The 20,410-nt window shown below is 37.8% G+C and overlaps 1 protein-coding gene and 1 long non-coding RNA gene across 16 annotated transcripts in view; one reads left to right on the plus strand and one right to left on the minus strand.

Annotated features, from left to right (window-relative positions):
* Positions 1–297: 297 nt before the first annotated feature.
* Positions 298–20,410, plus strand: part of CaMKII (Calcium/calmodulin-dependent protein kinase II) — a 32,254-nt gene continuing 12,141 nt past the window's right edge. For 2 of the 15 annotated variants that reach the window (XM_065304718.1, XM_065304720.1), the window contains exons 1-9: positions 309–809; positions 11,726–11,820; positions 15,282–15,341; positions 16,666–16,720; positions 17,003–17,141; positions 17,295–17,576; positions 17,642–17,764; positions 17,826–17,909; positions 18,035–18,077. In XM_065304718.1, coding sequence (XP_065160790.1) covers positions 745–809; positions 11,726–11,820; positions 15,282–15,341; positions 16,666–16,720; positions 17,003–17,141; positions 17,295–17,576; positions 17,642–17,764; positions 17,826–17,909; positions 18,035–18,077 — 946 coding nt within the window. In that variant the 5' untranslated portion in view covers positions 309–744. Of the gene's footprint in view, positions 810–11,725; positions 11,821–15,281; positions 15,342–16,665; positions 16,721–17,002; positions 17,142–17,294; positions 17,577–17,641; positions 17,765–17,825; positions 17,910–18,034; positions 18,078–20,410 lie in introns of all 15 variants that reach the window. The other 13 variants (XM_065304723.1, XM_065304722.1, XM_065304724.1 and 10 more) reach the window with 8 other exon arrangements.
* On the minus strand, positions 4,261–5,016 carry LOC135793682 (uncharacterized). Its single transcript, XR_010548687.1, has 2 exons — positions 4,666–5,016; positions 4,261–4,532 (listed from the first exon to the last, which is right to left on the minus strand). It is a non-coding gene; the product is annotated as an uncharacterized lncRNA (long non-coding RNA).

Below are 20,410 nucleotides of genomic sequence, written 5' to 3' on the forward strand. Positions count from 1 at the left end.
CAAGACGGCAGCAGGCGCGGACGGGTGCGCCTGTATTGATTAATTTCATGAAGCGCACGAATTCAAACCTCCGAATGCAAGATGTAAATGGAAGCTCTTCATCTCGACGTAGAAAGTCGCGAACGAATTGCCCGAAACCAGTTTGTCCGGCGCGCGGAGCGTGCGTTTGATGGACGCCTCAAAAAGTTGATTAGTTGCGCGGAAATCGCGGAGTGCGCGGCCGGCCGCTAGACGGAGTGACGGCGCGCCGTCGTTTTAATCGCGCGCGCATGGATTATACACACACACGAATCGGCAAGCTAGGGCACATCCGCGAGCGCAGGAGTCGGCCGGAGTCGGCAACACGCAGCGACAGCAGAGCGAAGACGACTTTGCCAGCCAGCGAGCCACAGCGAGTGGCCGGCGGCGCGCGGACCGAATTGCGCTTGTGTAGTTTGCTCGTAGTCGCGCACGGCGCTATACATGCACGCACAGAGCGCGCAGGAGAGAGCACCGCAGTAAATAAATTCGAGTGCGTTATTATCGGCTATCGGGCAGTAGCGTCGGCAGTGCGAGAGCGAATAAACGCCGCGCGAGAGATACACACGCAAAAGTTCGTGGCGTGGCCGGGGAAAAACCGCACCACTCTCCATTCCTGCCGCCGGGGTAGCAAAGGACGACGACGACCGAGGACGGCGAGGAGAGTCCACCACCACACCACACCAACTACCCTCTGAAAAGTTAGATTAATTCATCACACTCAGGATGTCGGTGCCGGTCGCGTGCACTCGCTTCAGCGACAATTACGACCTCAAAGAGGAGCTCGGCAAGTAAGTACTACACTACTCTATCCTGCGTGCGCTCACACCCGCCATGAAGGACGAAATGAATTTTCCAACTGCGCTAAGAATCATTAATCAAACAAATTCGCTTCTTACTCCACAAGTACAAATATTAATAAGATAAGAATTTGCAATTTACAATTTGTCCTGCGCGCAGTTATACTACTGCTGCGCGCGCGCGCGTGTGTGTGTTTGTGTGTGCCGAAAATAAACCGGTGGAAAACCTGCGCGCTACATCTACGCCGCGCGCGCGGAAAAATCCGCCGCCGATAAATCAAAAACCTAGATAGACACCACCTATTGATGAGCACAAGTCCTGTGTGCTCGTCCTGGCCGGCATACATTCGGGGGGTTGTCGCGCGTGGTGCATGTAATCGACGCCAGGGTTTCCGTTCGCTTCGCCGCCGCGACGCACCGAACACATGTACAAACTTGGATATCTGCATTGCATAGAGAAAATCAATATGGGACGTCGGTGTTGGCTGGCTGGCTGGCTGGCGGGCGGCGCAGCGCTTCTCTCTCGCGTGCGCGCGTTACCGAAATATAACGCGTACAAAAATACATCCGTCGCCGCGGCCATGCCGCCGCCGCCGCCGTACAGACTCCCGTCCGATGAGGCATAACTACCGCGAACCGACCGACAACTTTCTGCTCTGTCCTGTGCGCCTACCGCCCGCCTGCCATGCCATTTAATGTGACAGGTGGTTGTGGAAAGTGTTGCGCGCGTTGTATTCTCGCCGGCGCGATTTTCCCATGCCCATCTCCTCGCCCGGTCGATATACATTGCGTTTAATTTGTTTACACACGTCACGCTGGCATAATATTTATTCCTTGAGATTGAGTGTGTGACACTACTACTGCCAGGGAGAGCGAGCGCTCCTTTCGCAACCGATTTTATCCCATTTTTATTAGCGCTATCGTCACCGCTGCTCGATTAGATTAATCTGTTTGATTTTCGCCAGCTACATGACCTTTAACACACTTTTTTTCAACGAATAACTCAAGTACCCATTGTATAAATATTTAAGATTACATTTACACCTCTAAATATAAAATCGGAAATAAATTTGGTTTCTCGCTGTTTGCGCGTGTAGACGTATTGATTTTATAGCTACGCCTACGAAAAGTTTCAATTTACGTTGATTCTTGATACACTAACGACATATGAATATGATATGAAAATCGAAAGAATTGTTCATGCAATAAATTCGCATCATTATTCGCTTTTCTCTTGCATTGATTTATCAGGACGATTTAACTTGTTTAATGTTTGTCGTAATGTTTATTGGGTTGTAAATAACTGTCTGTTGTAATAAATTGAGACACATGTAACGATTTTTGTGCAAACCATTCAATTTGGTTACGATTGATATCATCAGATAAATTATACCGCGTGCAGCAGTAAAAAATATATTTTTTTTCCGTAAAAATCCGCAATAAAATATAAAAAGTAAGTTATCATGTAACAGTGGGCCGTGTAAAAGCAGTAAAAGTCATAGTTTTACGCAGACAAAGTTTAGAAATAGCCAAGGCGAGAATTGTCGCGCATTATTTTCGTTTTATGCGCTTGTTTGATGGCCGCATTGTGTATACGCACCTTAATGGCGTCGGCCGCGAGATACTTTTATTTGGATGAGTCCACTGCACCTTTCCCCTCGTGTGTGTGTCATCCTAAGTGGCCTGCCTTTATTTATTTTTACAAAAATATCTCTGGCAATTTGCGCCCGAATTCGAATATCAACACAACACGCCTCGCGCACACATTCTCGATATTATGTCATTTATTTTTATACACACGCCGCGAACTGTTTGTGTACCTAAGCGCCGATGTACAGCATATTATGTATTAAAATCAGATCATTCCTTGCTATACTTACACACATTTTAGATTTTATATTATATTAATAACCGTACAAAAATAAATCGACTCTAGTGTTGTTCTTAAATATCATATCGCAATTAAAGTCATGCGGTGCAAGAATGTCGTACGCGCTGGTACGCAAATAACAATCCGAGGAATTAATTAATAGCCTGTCTAGGAATGCCTACATTTCCTCACATAAACTATCAATTAAGCGAGCTGTGAGTGAGTATGGTATCGGCGACGGCAGTCGAGTGCCAGTCAAACAATGTGAAGCACGCCAGCCAATCAACCTTTCGATCATTGCGGCATCGCGAATATCGAAAAGCGACAAAATCTCGCCGCGACCATCAAGCAATGTCAATATTTTCTCATTCCGACATCGTAATTTATGCGAAGGGAAAAATGCGTCGAGCTAATGACTCGCGCCGCCTCGCCGCAGACCGTGTTTATCGAGATGGATGACTTGATGATGAGATCATTTCGTATTCATAGCGATTGTAATACTATTCTTAAGTTGAAGTTTATGGAATTAAACGTATCATAATAGCTTCAGCGGCGCACGCGGTCTACAACGTTGACGGAATTCGTGTAAACACGCCCAATTTTTATATTTATTTGTTCAGCGAGCGTACATCAAAGCGGGAAAACGGGTTTTGTTCCGTTCACATAGTCATCGATAGAATGATATCTATATAAATACGTACATACAAAAATATTGGTTTTCTAGGTCATATTTTGGTTTTATAAAGTGCATAAGTAATTGGATTCAGAATTTTTATTAAAAAATAGTTAGATATTATTATTTTTATTATTTTGGTGTATAAAACAAGAGTAAAATTCAAGCAGAAAAAAAATAGGGAAAAAGGTTATGTTAGGTTATGTCATTTGACATATTTCAGCTTAAAAAAGTAAATAAAGAAATTGTTGCTTAGTGAATTCCACGAATTTTGATGAAATTTTTTTGTGAAGTTGGCTAGGATTACTTTTTTTGTTTGCTTGTTGAAACAAAAGAAAACAATATGGGCATCTTGAGAATACCTCATGACCGCAACATGTGTAGAAACTTTTAGATTAATTGAATCGCCTGACCTTTAGGCCCAATTCAAACATTGGAAACAAAACAAAAATGAAATCGTAATTTAACAACTGCTCGCAGAGAGGTCTCGTATTTCCATGGCAATAATGAAAGAGTGAAAAGGCGCTGAAAGGTCTCCACTTCCCTTTATCCTTGGAAAGTTGGAGCGGAGTTTTTATCAAGTGGGTGGAATTTCAAATGCTGCAATCGTCCCATGTCGATGATTTATTCGGCGGACGGAAATCATCCTCAGATCATTCTTTATCGCGCAGTCCATTACGGGCCGTTAGGACGAAATTTTGGGACCCGGGAAGCAGCGATAGCGGCGCTGGCGTAGAGTTGAAGAAAATATTTATGTATGAATGACCTGAATCTGGCGACCCTACTCCCTCTGCCTTCATTATCGTAATGGTTAATGTATGACAAATTTGTTTTCAATAATAATCCACGAAATATGCGTTGCGTGTTAAGCGCACGTAGTAATGAAAAAAGTATACAAATGCTCGTGGGAATAATGATTATTAATATTCATGTGTGTATTGCCAAGAAAATATAATTTCACCCTTGGGCGCAACTGCGAACTGACTTTTCAATTAATAATAATGAGCGAGCCTAGAGCGGTAGCAAAGACACGATGTCGGATCATGAAACATGAATTCGAAGGGATTATGACGTCTAGCCGGTGTTTTCGTCCCCGGTATGGCGCTCATTGTTTGTTGGTAGCGCGCTATCGATCCACGTGTCGGTGTCGTCCCGGCTAGTTCTAAGGTGTCTGTAATTCAATTTCGGAAATTAAATAAGTAATAAGTTTCTAACCCAGTTAATAAACTGCAAACATGGCATGATTCATCCGGAGTGTTCAGCTGCTCAGCTGCTGGAAATGCAATTTGTTTAATGAGTATTACCGAAAAATGTGACGTCGTCGAAGGTGGTGTCGGGGTCGTCACGGCCAATGAATGTACGCTTAATCTGATTACTTCTAAAGTCCTTGATGCGGCGTATCGGCGGGGCCCACTTTAATGCGTTAATGCGGTTAAAGATAAAGGCTTCGAAAAGTGTCGGTCGAGTGTGCGACGTGCAGAGCCGAATCCGTCAGGAGTGCTTGCCAGGATAATAGAGTTTGCGATAACACCAGCACTGAGCACCGGTGATCAATAGTTGTTACATCACTGCTTAACTTTTTAACATCCAACGCTTTACATCGGCTAAACTGTAAATTAATCGCGCTAGTTTGAGGTTGTCAACTACTGTCAAACACTAGCAGCGCCACCTAGCGGCGGAAATATAAACGTATAAAGTGTTTAATGGAGTTAACGCATGAGCGCACTTCATCTCTGGGTAAATCCGGTGGAAATCTGTTTGTTTTTGTGCACGAAAATGATTGCGGTTGTGCGGTCGGAAATGTCACGGCTGTAATTTAATAAGCGGCTGAGCACAATAAAAATACCCGCCGGCTTGTTAACCTTTGAGGATTGTGGACGCAAGGACGAAATTAATGTGAAGATGTGAAGATGCTCTCGTCGAAATTGGGCACATTTTCGTGATTGCGTGTGCTCGAATTAACTTACTCTGCAATTAAGGAACACCTTCATTTCACCGCAATTCGTGATTTTGATTCAAAAACGCAATTTTATTACAGTTTTCTTCGTTTTTTCTTCTATCATTGTAAGCGTACGTTACGAGTATTATTATTCCAACACACGCTACAGCATGTAGAGCACGTATTATCCCATTATTCGTTGGTAGATAGGAAGCGAAGATTGTCGACGTTCGCTACCATTGTCGGAGCGCGCAGACGAATGGCGGGCACGTGCCGTAACGCGCGACGCACCCTCAACAACCCGCCCCCCTCTCTCCTCTACGCGCGCTTATCTCGCGGGGGAATTAATTAAATTTTCTGCGCACGCATTACATGTTTGAACATTACGTAAAAAAAAGCGCAGTGTCATCTCGCACACACTCGAATTTTGTTACATTTTGTCCTTGCACACCCCTAGATAGATACTAATAGCGCATATTTTATGTGGGGGTGTTTCTAATTCGGCAATAAAGCGCAAAACATACTTGTATCATTTTATAACGCGTACGTAAAGTGAAATATAAGGCTGGGAACGTCTGCATCTTTGTGATAAATATGGCGGTGCGGGTTCATGGCGTAAACGCCACGCTTTGTTAGTCTGGGTATCACGAATTGGGGTTTGGTTTATTTAAGCTCGTGCGGGAAGACTCTTGGCCGCCAGATAAAACCGTCGGTGGTGGTGGTGGTGGTGGTGGCAGGAAGGGTGAATAGCTGACGAGTTGGATGACCCATATTTCGACCTACGGCGTACTCGCAGCGCGCACTTTGGATCTCCCGTTATGGCTGAAATTACCGAACGCGCAGCCGGAGCGTCGCCAGCGAGTCGTATTATTTTTGTGCGCGCTCGCAAAATGCGTCAGCACCCCTCCGACGAAATATTTTGCAAATTTTATAAAGCACAAACGATCGCGACGCGCATGCATTAAATAGTGGCGGCGAATTCTATTCGACCTTCTCTGTCCGAATCTGTATTTGACAGCTGGACGAATTAAAATTAATACCGTCTTTAATTATTCCTTGATTGAGCTAAAAATATCCGCAATAATTAAAAGTATTGATTCTTCACGGTTAATACCAATCAAATAACGTGATATTTCTTTGTATTTTGTGTGGGTTATTACGCAGAAAGCTCTTGTCAGGGTTTATACGGCCATTAGCCACCGAGTAAATACGCCGCGACGCCAATAAAAGACAAAAGTAAGCGAGCGCAGTTAAAGTTTTGCTAAACGACACGCGCGGCGCGAAAGAAAAACTTTGTTCGATCTTTATCGACTCGCCGCCGCTGAACAATATATCCACGTCTGTCACAATCACAATGCGAAACTCGTAAAAGAGGCCTCCACGTCCGCAGGTGGGTGGCGAAATACCCGCCGTGCGTGCGCCTGACATGACACCGAATTTTAGCACATAGTATATATGTGCGCGTAACGTACGGCCCCTGCTAGCCACCCGCCCCCGGGCCAGAGTGTCGTCGTCACGGCTATTAAAACTTGGCAGCGGCGAACGAGTGAGTGGGTGGTTGTAGTGGTAGTGGCGGAGGCGGGTTGGGGTACGAGGATGATTCTTAAAACGTGCCGCCGCCGGCGTGGCTATTAATAGAAACGTCGCCCCAAATGCGCGCAATTTCAATCGATAAATGATATAACCCTTGACTGTCTAACTTGCGCTCGCATTGCCTTCGTCTATTTGTTTGTATATTATTACCAATATATTGGATGATATCGCGGTCATGGCGAGACGAATTCAAGGTGTTAATCAGGATTGTCTGGTGGTGGAATTGTTGATGTCTGATGACGCGATATCTGTTAAACTGTCGAATGTGTCGAATGTGTCAAATGCGAATATCTGATTTATTTGTGCGTGCGTGCGCGATGATTGCGTGAAGATGAATTAATGTCACGCTGTGAATGTCAGAAAAATGAATATTAAGCGAAGCGACGCGATCGATGTCAGCCGAAATAATTCATCACTTGGACATCAATAATGTGACAGCGTTAAGGTTACACAGTGGTAATCGATACAAACTAGTGCGTGTTACACTTTATACATTTCTACACAACAATAGTGATATAGTCGCATCGGGAAAATAATAATTTTATGGTTGTCATAAGTTATTTAAGAATTATACGACAACTATCAGAGATAAAGTTATAATTCTTTCAGAAATAGATTCTTAGTTAATTTCTACGTCTAATTGAGTTTATATTTTGTTAATTAGTTGGTTGCATAAAAAGTTATAAACAATTAAAATTTGGTTTTGTGAAAAATGTGAAATTGGAACAAATTGACGTGAAACTTTTCATAAAATTTTGCTAAAAATTAAATATTTATATTTTTGAATAGAAAATTTATTGTAAAATTAATTTATGACTTTAAAATTAAAATATTTTATAAATTACGTGCATAATTTGAATTTTTTACTTATTTTTCTCTTTATTTTGCAATAAAAAGCTAAAAAATGACTTTTCAGAAGTTTTAGCCTTGTTAATGACAATTTACGTGCCAGAAACTGCAATTTTTCATACTTAATTTCTTATTTATTATTTCTTTTTATGGAATATTGCTTTTTATTTATCCCTTTGGGCAAATAAATAATTACGTTGCGCAAATGGTATTAATCAAAGAAAAGTACGTATTTCACCCTTTTAGGTCGCGCCAGTTAAGCCGTTAATCAATATTGGATTGCTTATTAACCCTTTTGACCCACACTCCTACTGACGAGTGTCTGAGAATCGCGTGCATTCGCGAGTTTTACCACACAGCACTCTGCTATTTGTATTTCTATTTGCATTTAGCTTTAGCCTGATCCTCACACATGCATGCCGGGCATGCAATACTGGCACGTATAATTTAATTCTCCAGCTTGCAGCGCATTTCGTTTTTATCCAAAGCGTTGTTGTGTTTGCTCCAGTTTCGCATTGTTTCGCTGATCAGCACGACGCGACGCGGAAAGTTCGCTAGTTTTTGACACACAGATGAGCTATGAGAGCGCGCATCGCTGCCGCTTAACACAGAGATATATTTCCTTGTCATATTATGTCGTTTTAGCTGTCTTGCAGTCGCTGCTTCGTCGTGAACTTTATTAACGCCTGCGAAGCACACGAAAATTCTCTCTGTGTGTATGTGTGCGTCGCTTATTTATTAAACGACATGTTTTACACGAGCAGATTTGTGTACAAAATGTCAACTCATGGGACAAACTTAAGTCAAGCGTATATAAATTGATTTTAAATGATATTTTAACCAAATTTATAAAAATTTAATTTCTGAGGTTATAAAAACGTTAAACTAACCCAATTTATAAAATTTTAACCTCAAAATAAAAGGAATCTTTATTATATCTAATAAAAACGGCAATTTCACGCCAAAGCAAGTAATTTAATGATAAAAACAACCAAGTTTATTACAGAAACAAATTAGTTTATAAATATACACTCACTTAGGTTAGGTAGATATTAAATTTTTAATGCTTGCATAAATATTCACCGTTTAGAAATAGGCAGGCGGGTGGCGGCAGCGCAAAAACTAAACTGCATACTGCATCTTATCGTGCACCAGCAGCCATTATCGTTAGCCGGCCATATGGCTTTTTTATTGTCCGGATGTTTTATACGCGCTGGAAATTTATGCATGCATATATGGAAACGTGCGCTGCGTGTGTGTGAAAATAAATAATATTTATACACGGCAGGTCACACCTCTTCGTATAGTATCGCGCGTCCGCGTCTAAATATAGATGGCGCATTTCGGGATCGAAATAAATATGTTGTGCTCTCATCTAGACACTCGTCGGTAAACACTTGTATATAAATACACTCGCACAACTCATAGGTACAAGTTTCATTCGTGAAAATCGCATTTTACTACTACTGGAGCGTGTTTTTTTTCTTGCTGCTGCGTTGGAAGCTTTTAAAACGCGCGGCATATTGGCATATTAATTTTGCGATGAGGGGCGGTGGTGTAGTGTGTAAGCACGTTACGGCATCCTTTTGCAGATTTGCCGTGTGCGCTGCCTCCCTTCCTGGCTTGTCGACGTCGACGTCGGTCGGTCGGCGAGCTTATTAAAGCGCCTCGTGCGCCACGCCGAGATCAATACTGCAGAGAGAGCGGGCGCGAGGGTGGCTACTGCCGCCTGCGAACGATCTGAATACTCTATCTATTCCTGCTCTATTGCGTTACCACTGTTACCGGTTTACGCGTAACCTACAAAACTGTCCGGTATTGCCATTTCATTCGATCGAGGAATTTGACGGAATATCAGTTCTTCAATATCGGCGAACGCAACGAAATCAAATTGGTTCGATATTACAGCCCAATGTAATATTATAGTAATATTCATTCTTATCGAATCACCGCGTTTATTTCACAGTAATTTGGTACAATTTACAGTAATGCTTTTATTTAAATGTATAAATGTGCGATTGATTGTCGCAATCAACAACAACATTTTAATGTCTCGACATTTATAGTAAATGTCTGATTCATAAATATTACAACTTACATTGTTATATTTACGATAAACGAAAAACTTTATCGCGAAAATGCCCCAAAAATAATTTAAATTTATTTTCAATAAAAACAAATAAAAATAATTGGACGTGGTATTCAAGGTTTATTATCAAAAATATTTATGTGTAAATATTTACATGATAATAAATAAAATTGTACCTACATAATTTTTCTAATTGGTATCAACATAATGGCATATACAAACATATATTTTATTATCCCCCTTGATAATACCCTATCAAATATATAATTATACAATACATAGATTAGATACCCACAGTTCGGCTGCGAATTGAATTAATTGAATTAATTTGTTAATTTGGTTCGGTTAGGTGTGTTTGCCGTGAGTCGTACGGCACGTGCAATTCAAAATAATTAACGAAGTTGTTAATGAACGACGAAAACATATGGAAGCCGAGGCTTGTTTATTAAACCCGTTGTATACACGCATAAATAATAAAGAGCTTAATAAGTAGCAGCATGTGTAATACACCCACACACACAGGTACTCAAATATTGTGTTTATTCCGGAATATTATCCACGGTTTTGTTGCTGTGTCCAGCGCAGGACAGAAAGGACACGTTAATAATTATGTTGATAAACTCTTCAGAAATCAACAGTGTCTGCTGCATTGAGTTTTGTAACAAAATAATAATATAGGAATATAAGTTGAGAGATAATTTCTGTTTGGTTAATTTCATGTTTTTTATTGCTATTGTTGTTATTGACATATTTAAGTAGCAATAACTTAAGTTAAAAAGTGGATAAATACCGTGAGATGGGTAATTAATTTTATTGACGTTCATTAATTGTTTGTTATTTAAAGCGGTTTGTTATTTATTGAAAGTTAATTTTCAATGTTTTACTATTTATTACTTTGTGTTGGTGAAGAATTAATTAATAACTCAAAAACTATTTACGATATTATTACAAATCTTTTAAAATCGGATTAAGAATTAAATTCTACAATACATTCAATATATATTTTGTTATTTACGTTATTAAATAAAAAGTTATTAGCTAATAAAATTGATTATTTGAAAAAACGTTATTAAATTTACTTAATTTGGCTCTAACTTTTTTTGAGATATAGTAATTAATAAACTGTTTACCTAGATAAATGAAGAATTAAATTCTTAATCATTATCTGAAAAAAGTGTTAAAATAAATTATTTGGCTTGGGAGTAATTAATTAATAACTTTTCGTATTTAGGTAAAACGTATTTCTACTAAATTTTAAACTTAAAATATTTCCATTTAAATATTTTGTATTTCATATTTTGTAATACAAACTCATTTCCCATAACAATTTCCATTAAAGAAAATTATTTAATATATTTTATCAGTTTTACATTTCTTTTAAAAAATGCAAAACAATAACTTGCATATTATAATTCCATACACACTTATCGATAACATTAAAATATATTTCCAACATTTGACTCATATCCAATATTATTAAATACTGTAATAGTAATGCTTATACTTATGAATGTGCATTATTCGTTCCTATATCTGCATTGCTTGCTATCAACGTGCGGCGTATTTATGTCGATGTCTACCACGACGGCTGTGTGTTTGCAAATATAAACCACATTGCACCTACAGTCAAATATAGCACGCTGTGTTACGGATATAATCGCGACGCGCTAAAAATAGACCCGAATTAATACGAGTGCATTTTACTCTTAGCTAATTTTACGCCTCACGGAAATCGTCCATGTTGTTTTTCTTTAAGCGTTCAAGCGCTCGGAATGCGAGCAAGTTTCATGGAATTCTTCAAACACGTATATTATATAATTAAGAAAATCGCTGCAATTATTTAAATGTGTATAATTATTGCATTTATTTATATTTGTTATTTTCTTTTTTGCAGAGGTGCATTCTCGGTGGTGAAGCGATGTGTACAAAAGTCGACTGGACTGGAATTTGCAGCCAAAATAATTAACACAAAGAAGTTATCAGCCAGAGGTAAGATATAATTAATAAATAACTATTTTAATTTACGTAGTGAAATAAGAATAATGCAATTATGCAATTATTTTAGTTTTGATGAGATACTTTTAAACTATTTACAATAAATTAATCATTTTTACTGAAAAAACATTCAGAATAATATAATACATTTATCAATACAATAATTTTATCAATTAGAGTTTTGCATATTAACTTATAAACAATTAAAGTAGATATTTTTATTGAAAAATGATAGAAATAATTTAAATTTGTCTGAAAGTTTAGAAAGCAAATTGTTATAAACAAAATGAATACAGGAGTTGACATAGAATTTAATTCTGAATTTATTTTCGAAGAATTCATGAAAATAAATTAATTAGCTTTCAAATAATTAATTAAAAACCAAAATATTATCTAAACGTTTCTAATACATGTGCCCGGCACCTCCACCATGACGATTATAAAGGAAATATCTGCACCTAAATAGATATTTGTATAAAATCTAGAATAATTACACTGGTTTGAAGAATACTTGTGCTGTAATGCAACTTGTAGTCGTTTGTTTGTCCAGTATGACGCTGAAATTCTATACGATTATATTGGCAGTTTTCATTAGAAGCGAAGAAAGATTGATGCGCTGTTCCGCCTCATTTCTCCATTGTATGATAAACGCGCATGCCGCCATCCGTCAATCAAGCTATGATTACAATTATTAATACACTTTCAATCCCGGCTCGCCGGAAACATGTTTAAAAACTTCTGCCATCTATCGAGAATGAAATTAAACCCGCCGCATAAAACCGCACACGTTTAATTTTTATAATTACTATAAAAATCAATACTTTTCCTCATGCGGTTTAACGTTTATTAAATGTGTGAAAAAATAGGTTTCATACGGAATATTTCAGTTTCCGGTTTATGACTGTGTGCACCGCACAAGCATAATAATAAAATCACCTCTACGCCTTATTTTCGCTGCTGCAGCGAAATAGTATGTGGCATAAAAGTAAAATAATACTAAAAAAGCACAACACACACGCGTATAATGTGTATACTTGCAGAGAGAAATGGAAAAAGGAGTGCAAGGACGTACGCCGTTTGGCGTTTCTCTTTGTTTCCGCCACGACGGGCCGGGAGTTAGTTCATCGCCGCCTGAAAGACGCATTGCGACATCGCGCGCTATTCGAAAACTCCACCACACACTGTCTGCGCGTTTGTTTCGTGCATTCCACTTTTCAGCGTTTTCCAGTTCCACGCTTCTCGTATATAACCACAACCGACACCTACTTAGTATGGTGCTAGGCGCGGGCCGCGTTTCGAATATGTATTGAAATTTCAAGTTTCGGCTTACTCGCCGGCGCGTAAACATTGCGGACAGGGACGGCATTTTTCCTATCGATGTGTCTACTTGAATAAACTTCGTCGGGTGATATCTAATCTTTTTAAAAGTATCTATACATCGTTGCAAACAACATTCATGCGTGTGCAACTTTCCCTTAGGATAACTTAGCGATATGCTCTGGTGTGCTGGAATTGAATGAGGGTTTTTAGGGGAAAAGTGAAATTCAATTTTCACAATTTTCCTTTTTTTAAAGTCTTATCAGTATTATATTAGCACTCATATGGTGCTCGCATAAATTATTCATAATTTTCATAATGGAATGACCTATTTATTTAACGGCAATAATAAAAGGTTTATAAAAAGTTAAATATCTTTGAAACTATTAGCAATATAATGATAATTCTTTCAGAAATGGATTGAGCATTAAGTTTTACATTCAAATATATATAGAATTTATTTGTAAATTTATTGTATAAAATGTTATGAACAATTAAATTAAAAAAATTTAAAATATGAAAATTCTTATAAATTAGCTTGTAACTTTTGATAAACATTATTTATTATAAAAATGTTTGCATAAATAAATGCAGAATTTAATACGAAATTATCCTGTGAAGAAATTATTGAAATATGTTTATTAGTTTTTGTGTAATGAATTAAAAACTAAATTAATCCACAACTTTTGAAGCGTCAAACACAAACATTATGCTTTTTCACAATTTATAAAAGCGTATACATGTGAATAATTAATTAATAACTCAAGCAAAGCTTGCTTCATATCCAATTCATACACAAGCATGAATATAGCATGCATGAAAACATTTATAACCTATAATATAATATAATTTAATATGCCACATGGAAATGTTATTATACTAAATCTATTTTGTGTTAGTACTTGTGGAAATGACACGGAAAATACGTTTCATCAAGCACTAATATAACGTATTCATAGGAAATTTGGATAAACACGTGTGGGTTGCCATTTCAGACATTGGTCAATAACTTAGTCAATAAATGTCGCTGCTGCGTATTTACAAAATGGCCATAATTGTTCTACCAAGTAATAATTCATTGTGTTTTCACTGCGCACACAACTTGTCAAATAGCATTGCGAAGGAATCAATAAAACGAATTTATTATTCAAGCTAAATCATCTCAGTAGACCACTAGTCCAGTATAAATATGTTATTGGACCGATTAAACATCAAAAGATATTATATAAAATTTGATATTTTCCGTCTGTTGTTCTTCTGACTAGGTTAATATTTAACCAACATAAACTACTTTATTGCATCCATGTGAAAATCTAAGAGAAACAAATTGTTTATTCTGCGTTGAGGTGGAAATTATTTCGCATTGCACTATACTCTATAGTCTATAGGATAGGAGAGTGATGTGATGTGATGTGATATCGATCTGCAGTATCTTGACGCGCACACAAATCCTTATTACACGCAGCTGACACCGCAAATGTTTAGTTGGTTGACTTGCGAGGTGCGGACGTGATCGGAAATGGGAGTAAAACAAGTTAATCAGGAGAATCAGAAACGAATCATCGTTGCGATATTAACCCGCACGCTATTTTTACACGCCGCCAACGTTACGTGCAATAGAATATTGGAAAAGTTTTTAATCCTATAAAATCTATTTTTATTTCGTGTAATTCCACGGAAATTTTTTGACGTTCAATAAAATTTGTCGTATTTTATGGCGGAAAAATTTTATTTTGGGATGAAAGCTAAAAATATTGTTGCACAATTGGATTAGTGCTAAAATGATAAATTTAAACTATTATTCTCATATTTTTGCAGAAATAACTTATTTGTTTGTTGTTTGTATAGATTGTATGCAGTACCTACTAAAAAACTATTTTGTAATACTCGTGATGATAAAAACCTAGTTTTTACAAAGAAAAACAAAGAATTAAGCCTATAACTTTGAGTTCTGCACCAATTTAAACATTTATTTACTTCTAACGTTCATAAATCCCGAATTTTTTGCTCTAGTGCTTAAAACTTTCTTTGTAGCATTGTATAAATATCTAGTTTCGTGGGAAGACAAAATTTGTTACTTAATTTGATATAATAGATTAAAAAACATTGTTTTAACATTTTATGTTTTCTTGTTGCAGATTTTCAAAAGCTAGAACGTGAGGCACGAATTTGTAGAAAACTCCAACACCCCAATATAGGTAAGATACATTTTCCTGCCTTGGATACTTTCGCATTCAATATTTTCATACTCACACAGACGCCCATATGATTTGGTACGATTTTCTCTTTTTGAATAATTTTCAACGCTTAGTTGATCATCGCGAACTTAGCTCACCTCATTCACATCACCATCAATATTACTACTATTATATTATCATCACGAAAATATAACTCTTACTAACCAAACTTTTATTCAATATTATTATATCTTTAGCATTACTGTAATAACTGTTAGTTGAAAACATCATGATAAATGTGTCAAGTATCTGTATTGTTCTTCGTTCTCTTTTTCATTTGCGCAGTTTGCAATCCAGACGTTCTCAAGCATTTAGGTAAACGATCATTATGAACATTTATTATTTATCGAACTGCTTGAATTTGATTGACGTTCTTGTTTATATTCTTCTAGCTTTTTACTCATCTCTATCTCTGTCTGTGTATTGGGAACTGCTATTCAGACCTGTCGAATCTCAGTTCCGATTCTCGGTTCTTTTTTCATTCAAATGTCAAATGTTGGCAAAGCGATAAATTTCCGCGATCTATATCTCATGCAAATTGCTCCTTGCGAATACAGTGGAGCAAAATAAGAACATTTTGATTGTGTTTCTTTTGAACGTAGTTGTTTATCACTTGCATACACTTAGAAGCGATTGCATGCGCAGATTGCATTTATTCCTAAGTTATTCATGTCCATTTTAGCATATGACTAAAAGAATTGTGTGGCCAAAGAATAGCAACAGCACCCAATCATCTATTTTTATCATTCGAGGTGCAGCGCATCCTCGATGATAATAGTCACTTCACACGTTCACAACCTGGAGCAAGAAATTAACGAGAACAAGGTTACAATTTAGAGCAAAAGCATCAAAGATTAACTTTTAGAATTTTTATCAAATTGAATTCAGGCGTGAATGTTGAAAAATTGCAATCACGTCCATATTTCTAATAATTTCATGAACATGGACATTCAAAGTAGTACATTTCCATATCTGCGTTGCGTGGAAAATTTGATTAAATCACATCGATTTTCCCCGGAACACGCGAAATGCGAAACGAGACACTTCACTCTAAATTGAAATCTTGCTCTCCTCCACCAACCCCTGCTACTTGCCACTCTGCGTTCTTCACTCTTCAAATACTTATAATTAATTTCAAAACCAGCCATATTTGCATCACAACCCCTCACCGTCTTTTTTTCTCTTTCTTTCTTGAATTATTATTGTATAAAATTATGACGCTCTCGCATCCCGCACCCGCGACGTGACTGGCGATACCTAATGTGGCGTTGTTCTTTGCTTTCAGTGAGATTACACGACAGTATACAAGAAGAAAATTTTCATTATTTAGTATTTGATTTGTAAGTAGCTCACCACGTTTACGTGTGTTTATATATATATGTAAAAAGTAAAAAAACAAAAATATTTTATTCATGCCAGGCGATGAATGTTCGCGCCGCCGCCCCGCCGAACGCACGCCAGTTAATAGCTTTTTAAAATGCATAGGCTATGATAGTGTTGGCCAAAGTGGTCCAATAACTAAACCCGCGCAAGTTCATTGAATATAAATGCGGTGTGCTGCTGGTGTGGTGGTTGCGCAAGTTGTGTGCATATTCACAGCTTTCTTCTCTCTTTCTCGCTAGGGTGACGGGCGGTGAACTTTTCGAGGACATCGTCGCTAGAGAATTTTACTCGGAGGCGGATGCTTCGCACTGCATACAACAGATTTTAGAATCAGTCAATCACTGTCATCAGAATGGTGTCGTACACAGAGATCTCAAGGTAAACGCTAATGTACTCTCGGTGATGTAGCAAGTTGTCATTTTCGATGTTCCTTGAGTGTTTTCCTTCTTGTAAAACTACCATGCGCACATTTTGACGCCAGAGATAATTTCATTTTTAAATTCCGTGTGGTTTTTTTGCGTATTATTTCAGCCTGAAAACTTGTTACTGGCGAGCAAAGCCAAGGGAGCTGCTGTCAAGTTGGCCGACTTTGGTCTCGCCATTGAAGTGCAGGGGGAGCAGCAGGCATGGTTTGGCTTCGCCGGAACGCCTGGCTACCTCTCACCAGAGGTCCTCAAGAAGGAACCGTATGGCAAACCAGTTGACATCTGGGCATGCGGTGTCATCCTCTACATCCTCCTCGTTGGTTATCCGCCATTTTGGGACGAGGATCAACATAGGTTATACGCACAGATTAAAGCGGGTGCTTATGATGTACGTTTAAACATTATTTTAACTCTTTTTTCCTTTAAAATAAATAATTTTTTGTTGTTTTTCAGTATCCAAGTCCTGAATGGGACACAGTCACGCCAGAGGCGAAGAATTTAATCAATCAAATGTTGACTGTCAATCCAGGCAAGAGGATTACCGCCGCTGAGGCACTTAAACACCCATGGATTTGCGTAAGATTAATAATTATACATTTTAAATGTACTTTAATTTATTTATTTCGTGATTTTCCAGCAACGGGAACGTGTTGCGTCAGTGGTGCACAGACAAGAGACCGTGGACTGTCTCAAGAAGTTCAACGCGAGGCGCAAGCTCAAGGTGAGTACGCTGAATATACTCACATTATTGTTGTACCGGTGTGTACCTACGTGTTGGCAAACAACACTCAAGCCTCTAATGCGCTTATAAATCATTTCTAATTCATGCTGTTTAATCGTTTTAAGGGCGCCATTCTCACGACGATGCTGGCGACAAGAAACTTCTCCAGTAAGTATTGTTTTAAGCCTTCCTTAATTCCCATTTCAACTGACAGCGTAAATAAGATGATTGAGGATATATTGAGAGGGGGAAAGACTGATACATATGCATTAAATAGCATCGCATTATTAATTTTAATCTTCACCGCGTTACCAACAATTGGCCCCTCTTTCACAGAGAGAGAGATTAATGTTTCATTGCGTTGTTTATTTATTTCGTTTTTCTTTTTTTCTTCTTTTGGTACCTATAAATAATAACGTGTATTTGTCTTTCATTTGTCGCGATTCTTATTGTGTAAATAATCATTACTACTTTATCTAGACTGTTTTGTTCTAATACTGCGTAATATGATTTACATTTCATTTGATTTTTATTAGTATTTTTGCGTAAATATCTATATTGTACTTAGATGTTGTTTTGGACCTTTTTCCTTGACCGTACACATAGTGATAATTCAGAAAACTGCAGTTAAAGTCATCATAAATATTATGATGTAATGTTGGTTGCAGTCTTAACCTATGTTTTACACGCCTGCACTTTTCTGAACCACTATGGCCACCTATGTGTCCTTAGGAAATTGGTTTCCTTTTCGACGACTCTTTCGGCTGGGAAATTAGAAATTAAAAAGTTTGGAATTAAAAACGAGACGTGGTTTACCGTCGCATTATTAATCAAAACACGTCGCGTTGTGCAACCGCGCTTACACAGTCAGAACTTTTCCGCGCATGCAGTTGTTCATTTTTTTGTTCTTCTTCCATTCCGCGACCCTTCCACACCGGGCTCGCGGTGAAACAATGGCGGACAATGACTCACGGGGCGGCGGAGAAATCGTTGAAAGCTCCAGCATAATAGGCTGGAGTGGAAAAGGCAAAAAAGCAAAAAGGTCTTTTGAACATTTTCTAAAGAAAGGAAAAAACTAGCGGGGAGCGAACGTGTGTCGGGCGACATATAAAATGCTACTACTACCTTCAATTCTTCGCCCTGCTTTTGTGTGGGGTCGGACGCAATAAAACAATGGGGGAGCGCGATCGCGAAAAACTAATTTGACAAACTTTACGCTTCACAGTCGCGTCCAAAACACAATGTTGTTCAAGTTTTTCTCTCTTTTAATTTACATTATTTCCAAACATCCTCATATACCATTTGATGAATATTATAAATATTTAGCGAGCATTGAGTAGTTGGTAACTTTGTTTTGTTGGTTGTGGCGGACTTGTTTACGTCACCCTACTACCTCACTTCACTACTTCACCTTGATGCAACTAGAATGTGGTAAGAACACAAAAACGAGGTCTTTTGTTCAATTAAATCTTCTAACTCTTCTCTTCTAATTCAAATTTCTTCTGTATAATATTTTAATACCTTTTTTTATCTATTCGTTTCTTTCATCAAACAACAACTATTCACGAATCGACTTTGACTTTCGACTTTGTCTGCGGGGGGTGTTCTCGGACTATTGTTTTGCTTGGCAGCTTAGACATTAGCCGCATTATTGTTCGCGCAAACGAGTTAACACCCTGCGCAAATCGTTCGTGAAGTGGTGTAGTGTTATTTCTTTGTACTGCCTTTCGTGATTTGTGCTAATTAACCTCAAACGTTTGATAACTCTATTAAATGTGCGTGACTAATCATCCAAGGAATGCTGCATGAAAGAAACTGAATATAAAATCATTTCAATGTATGCAACCAAATCTGCATATTCCTATGATTTGACTTGACGTTTTCAAATCGAACATTGCAAATGTAATTATATTCAGTTTAATTTCATTTTACAAATGTGCATCTTGCATCAGCATGAAACATTTTTCGTTGAATAATTTTCTCTTGCAATTAAGATTAAAAAATCAATATTTTTATTACATTTTTACGAAAAAAAGAAATTCCGACAATCGTTGGATTTTTAATTTTTTAATTTTTCAACTCATTGAAATTGATCGCGGATACATTTGTTATCAAAAGTCAATGAACCCCATTACAACATAAAAAATAAATGACATCAGCAATTGTGCTGTATTCACTTCGTCAATGTACATTAATATTTGATATTTGACATATTTGTGTGTGTATGCAAGATACATCTTCGGAGTTTACATTAAAGCGCTGTCGACAACTTAATCATCATCTGAATGATTTGTGTGTGTGTGTGTGGGTGTGTCAAATCGCTCAATCATCGCATACTACGTGTTTGACGTGTGTTTTAAGATGTTGTTCAATCGATGTTTAATGTCATAAAATACTCGTACTCGTTCAAGAGATGATGCAACATCAACGCAACGGTTTTTTGCGAATTTTTGACTCTGAATCATATTTTTGTCATTTTTGACAATTTTTTAGATTTCCAA

This window comes from Atheta coriaria, unplaced genomic scaffold (genome assembly GCF_025399875.1).
Source record: "Atheta coriaria isolate IRGN ID8LTWV9N9 unplaced genomic scaffold, Caltech_Dcor_3.1 hic_scaffold_6_pilon, whole genome shotgun sequence".
In the NCBI taxonomy this organism is placed as follows: Eukaryota; Metazoa; Arthropoda; class Insecta; order Coleoptera; family Staphylinidae; genus Dalotia; species Dalotia coriaria.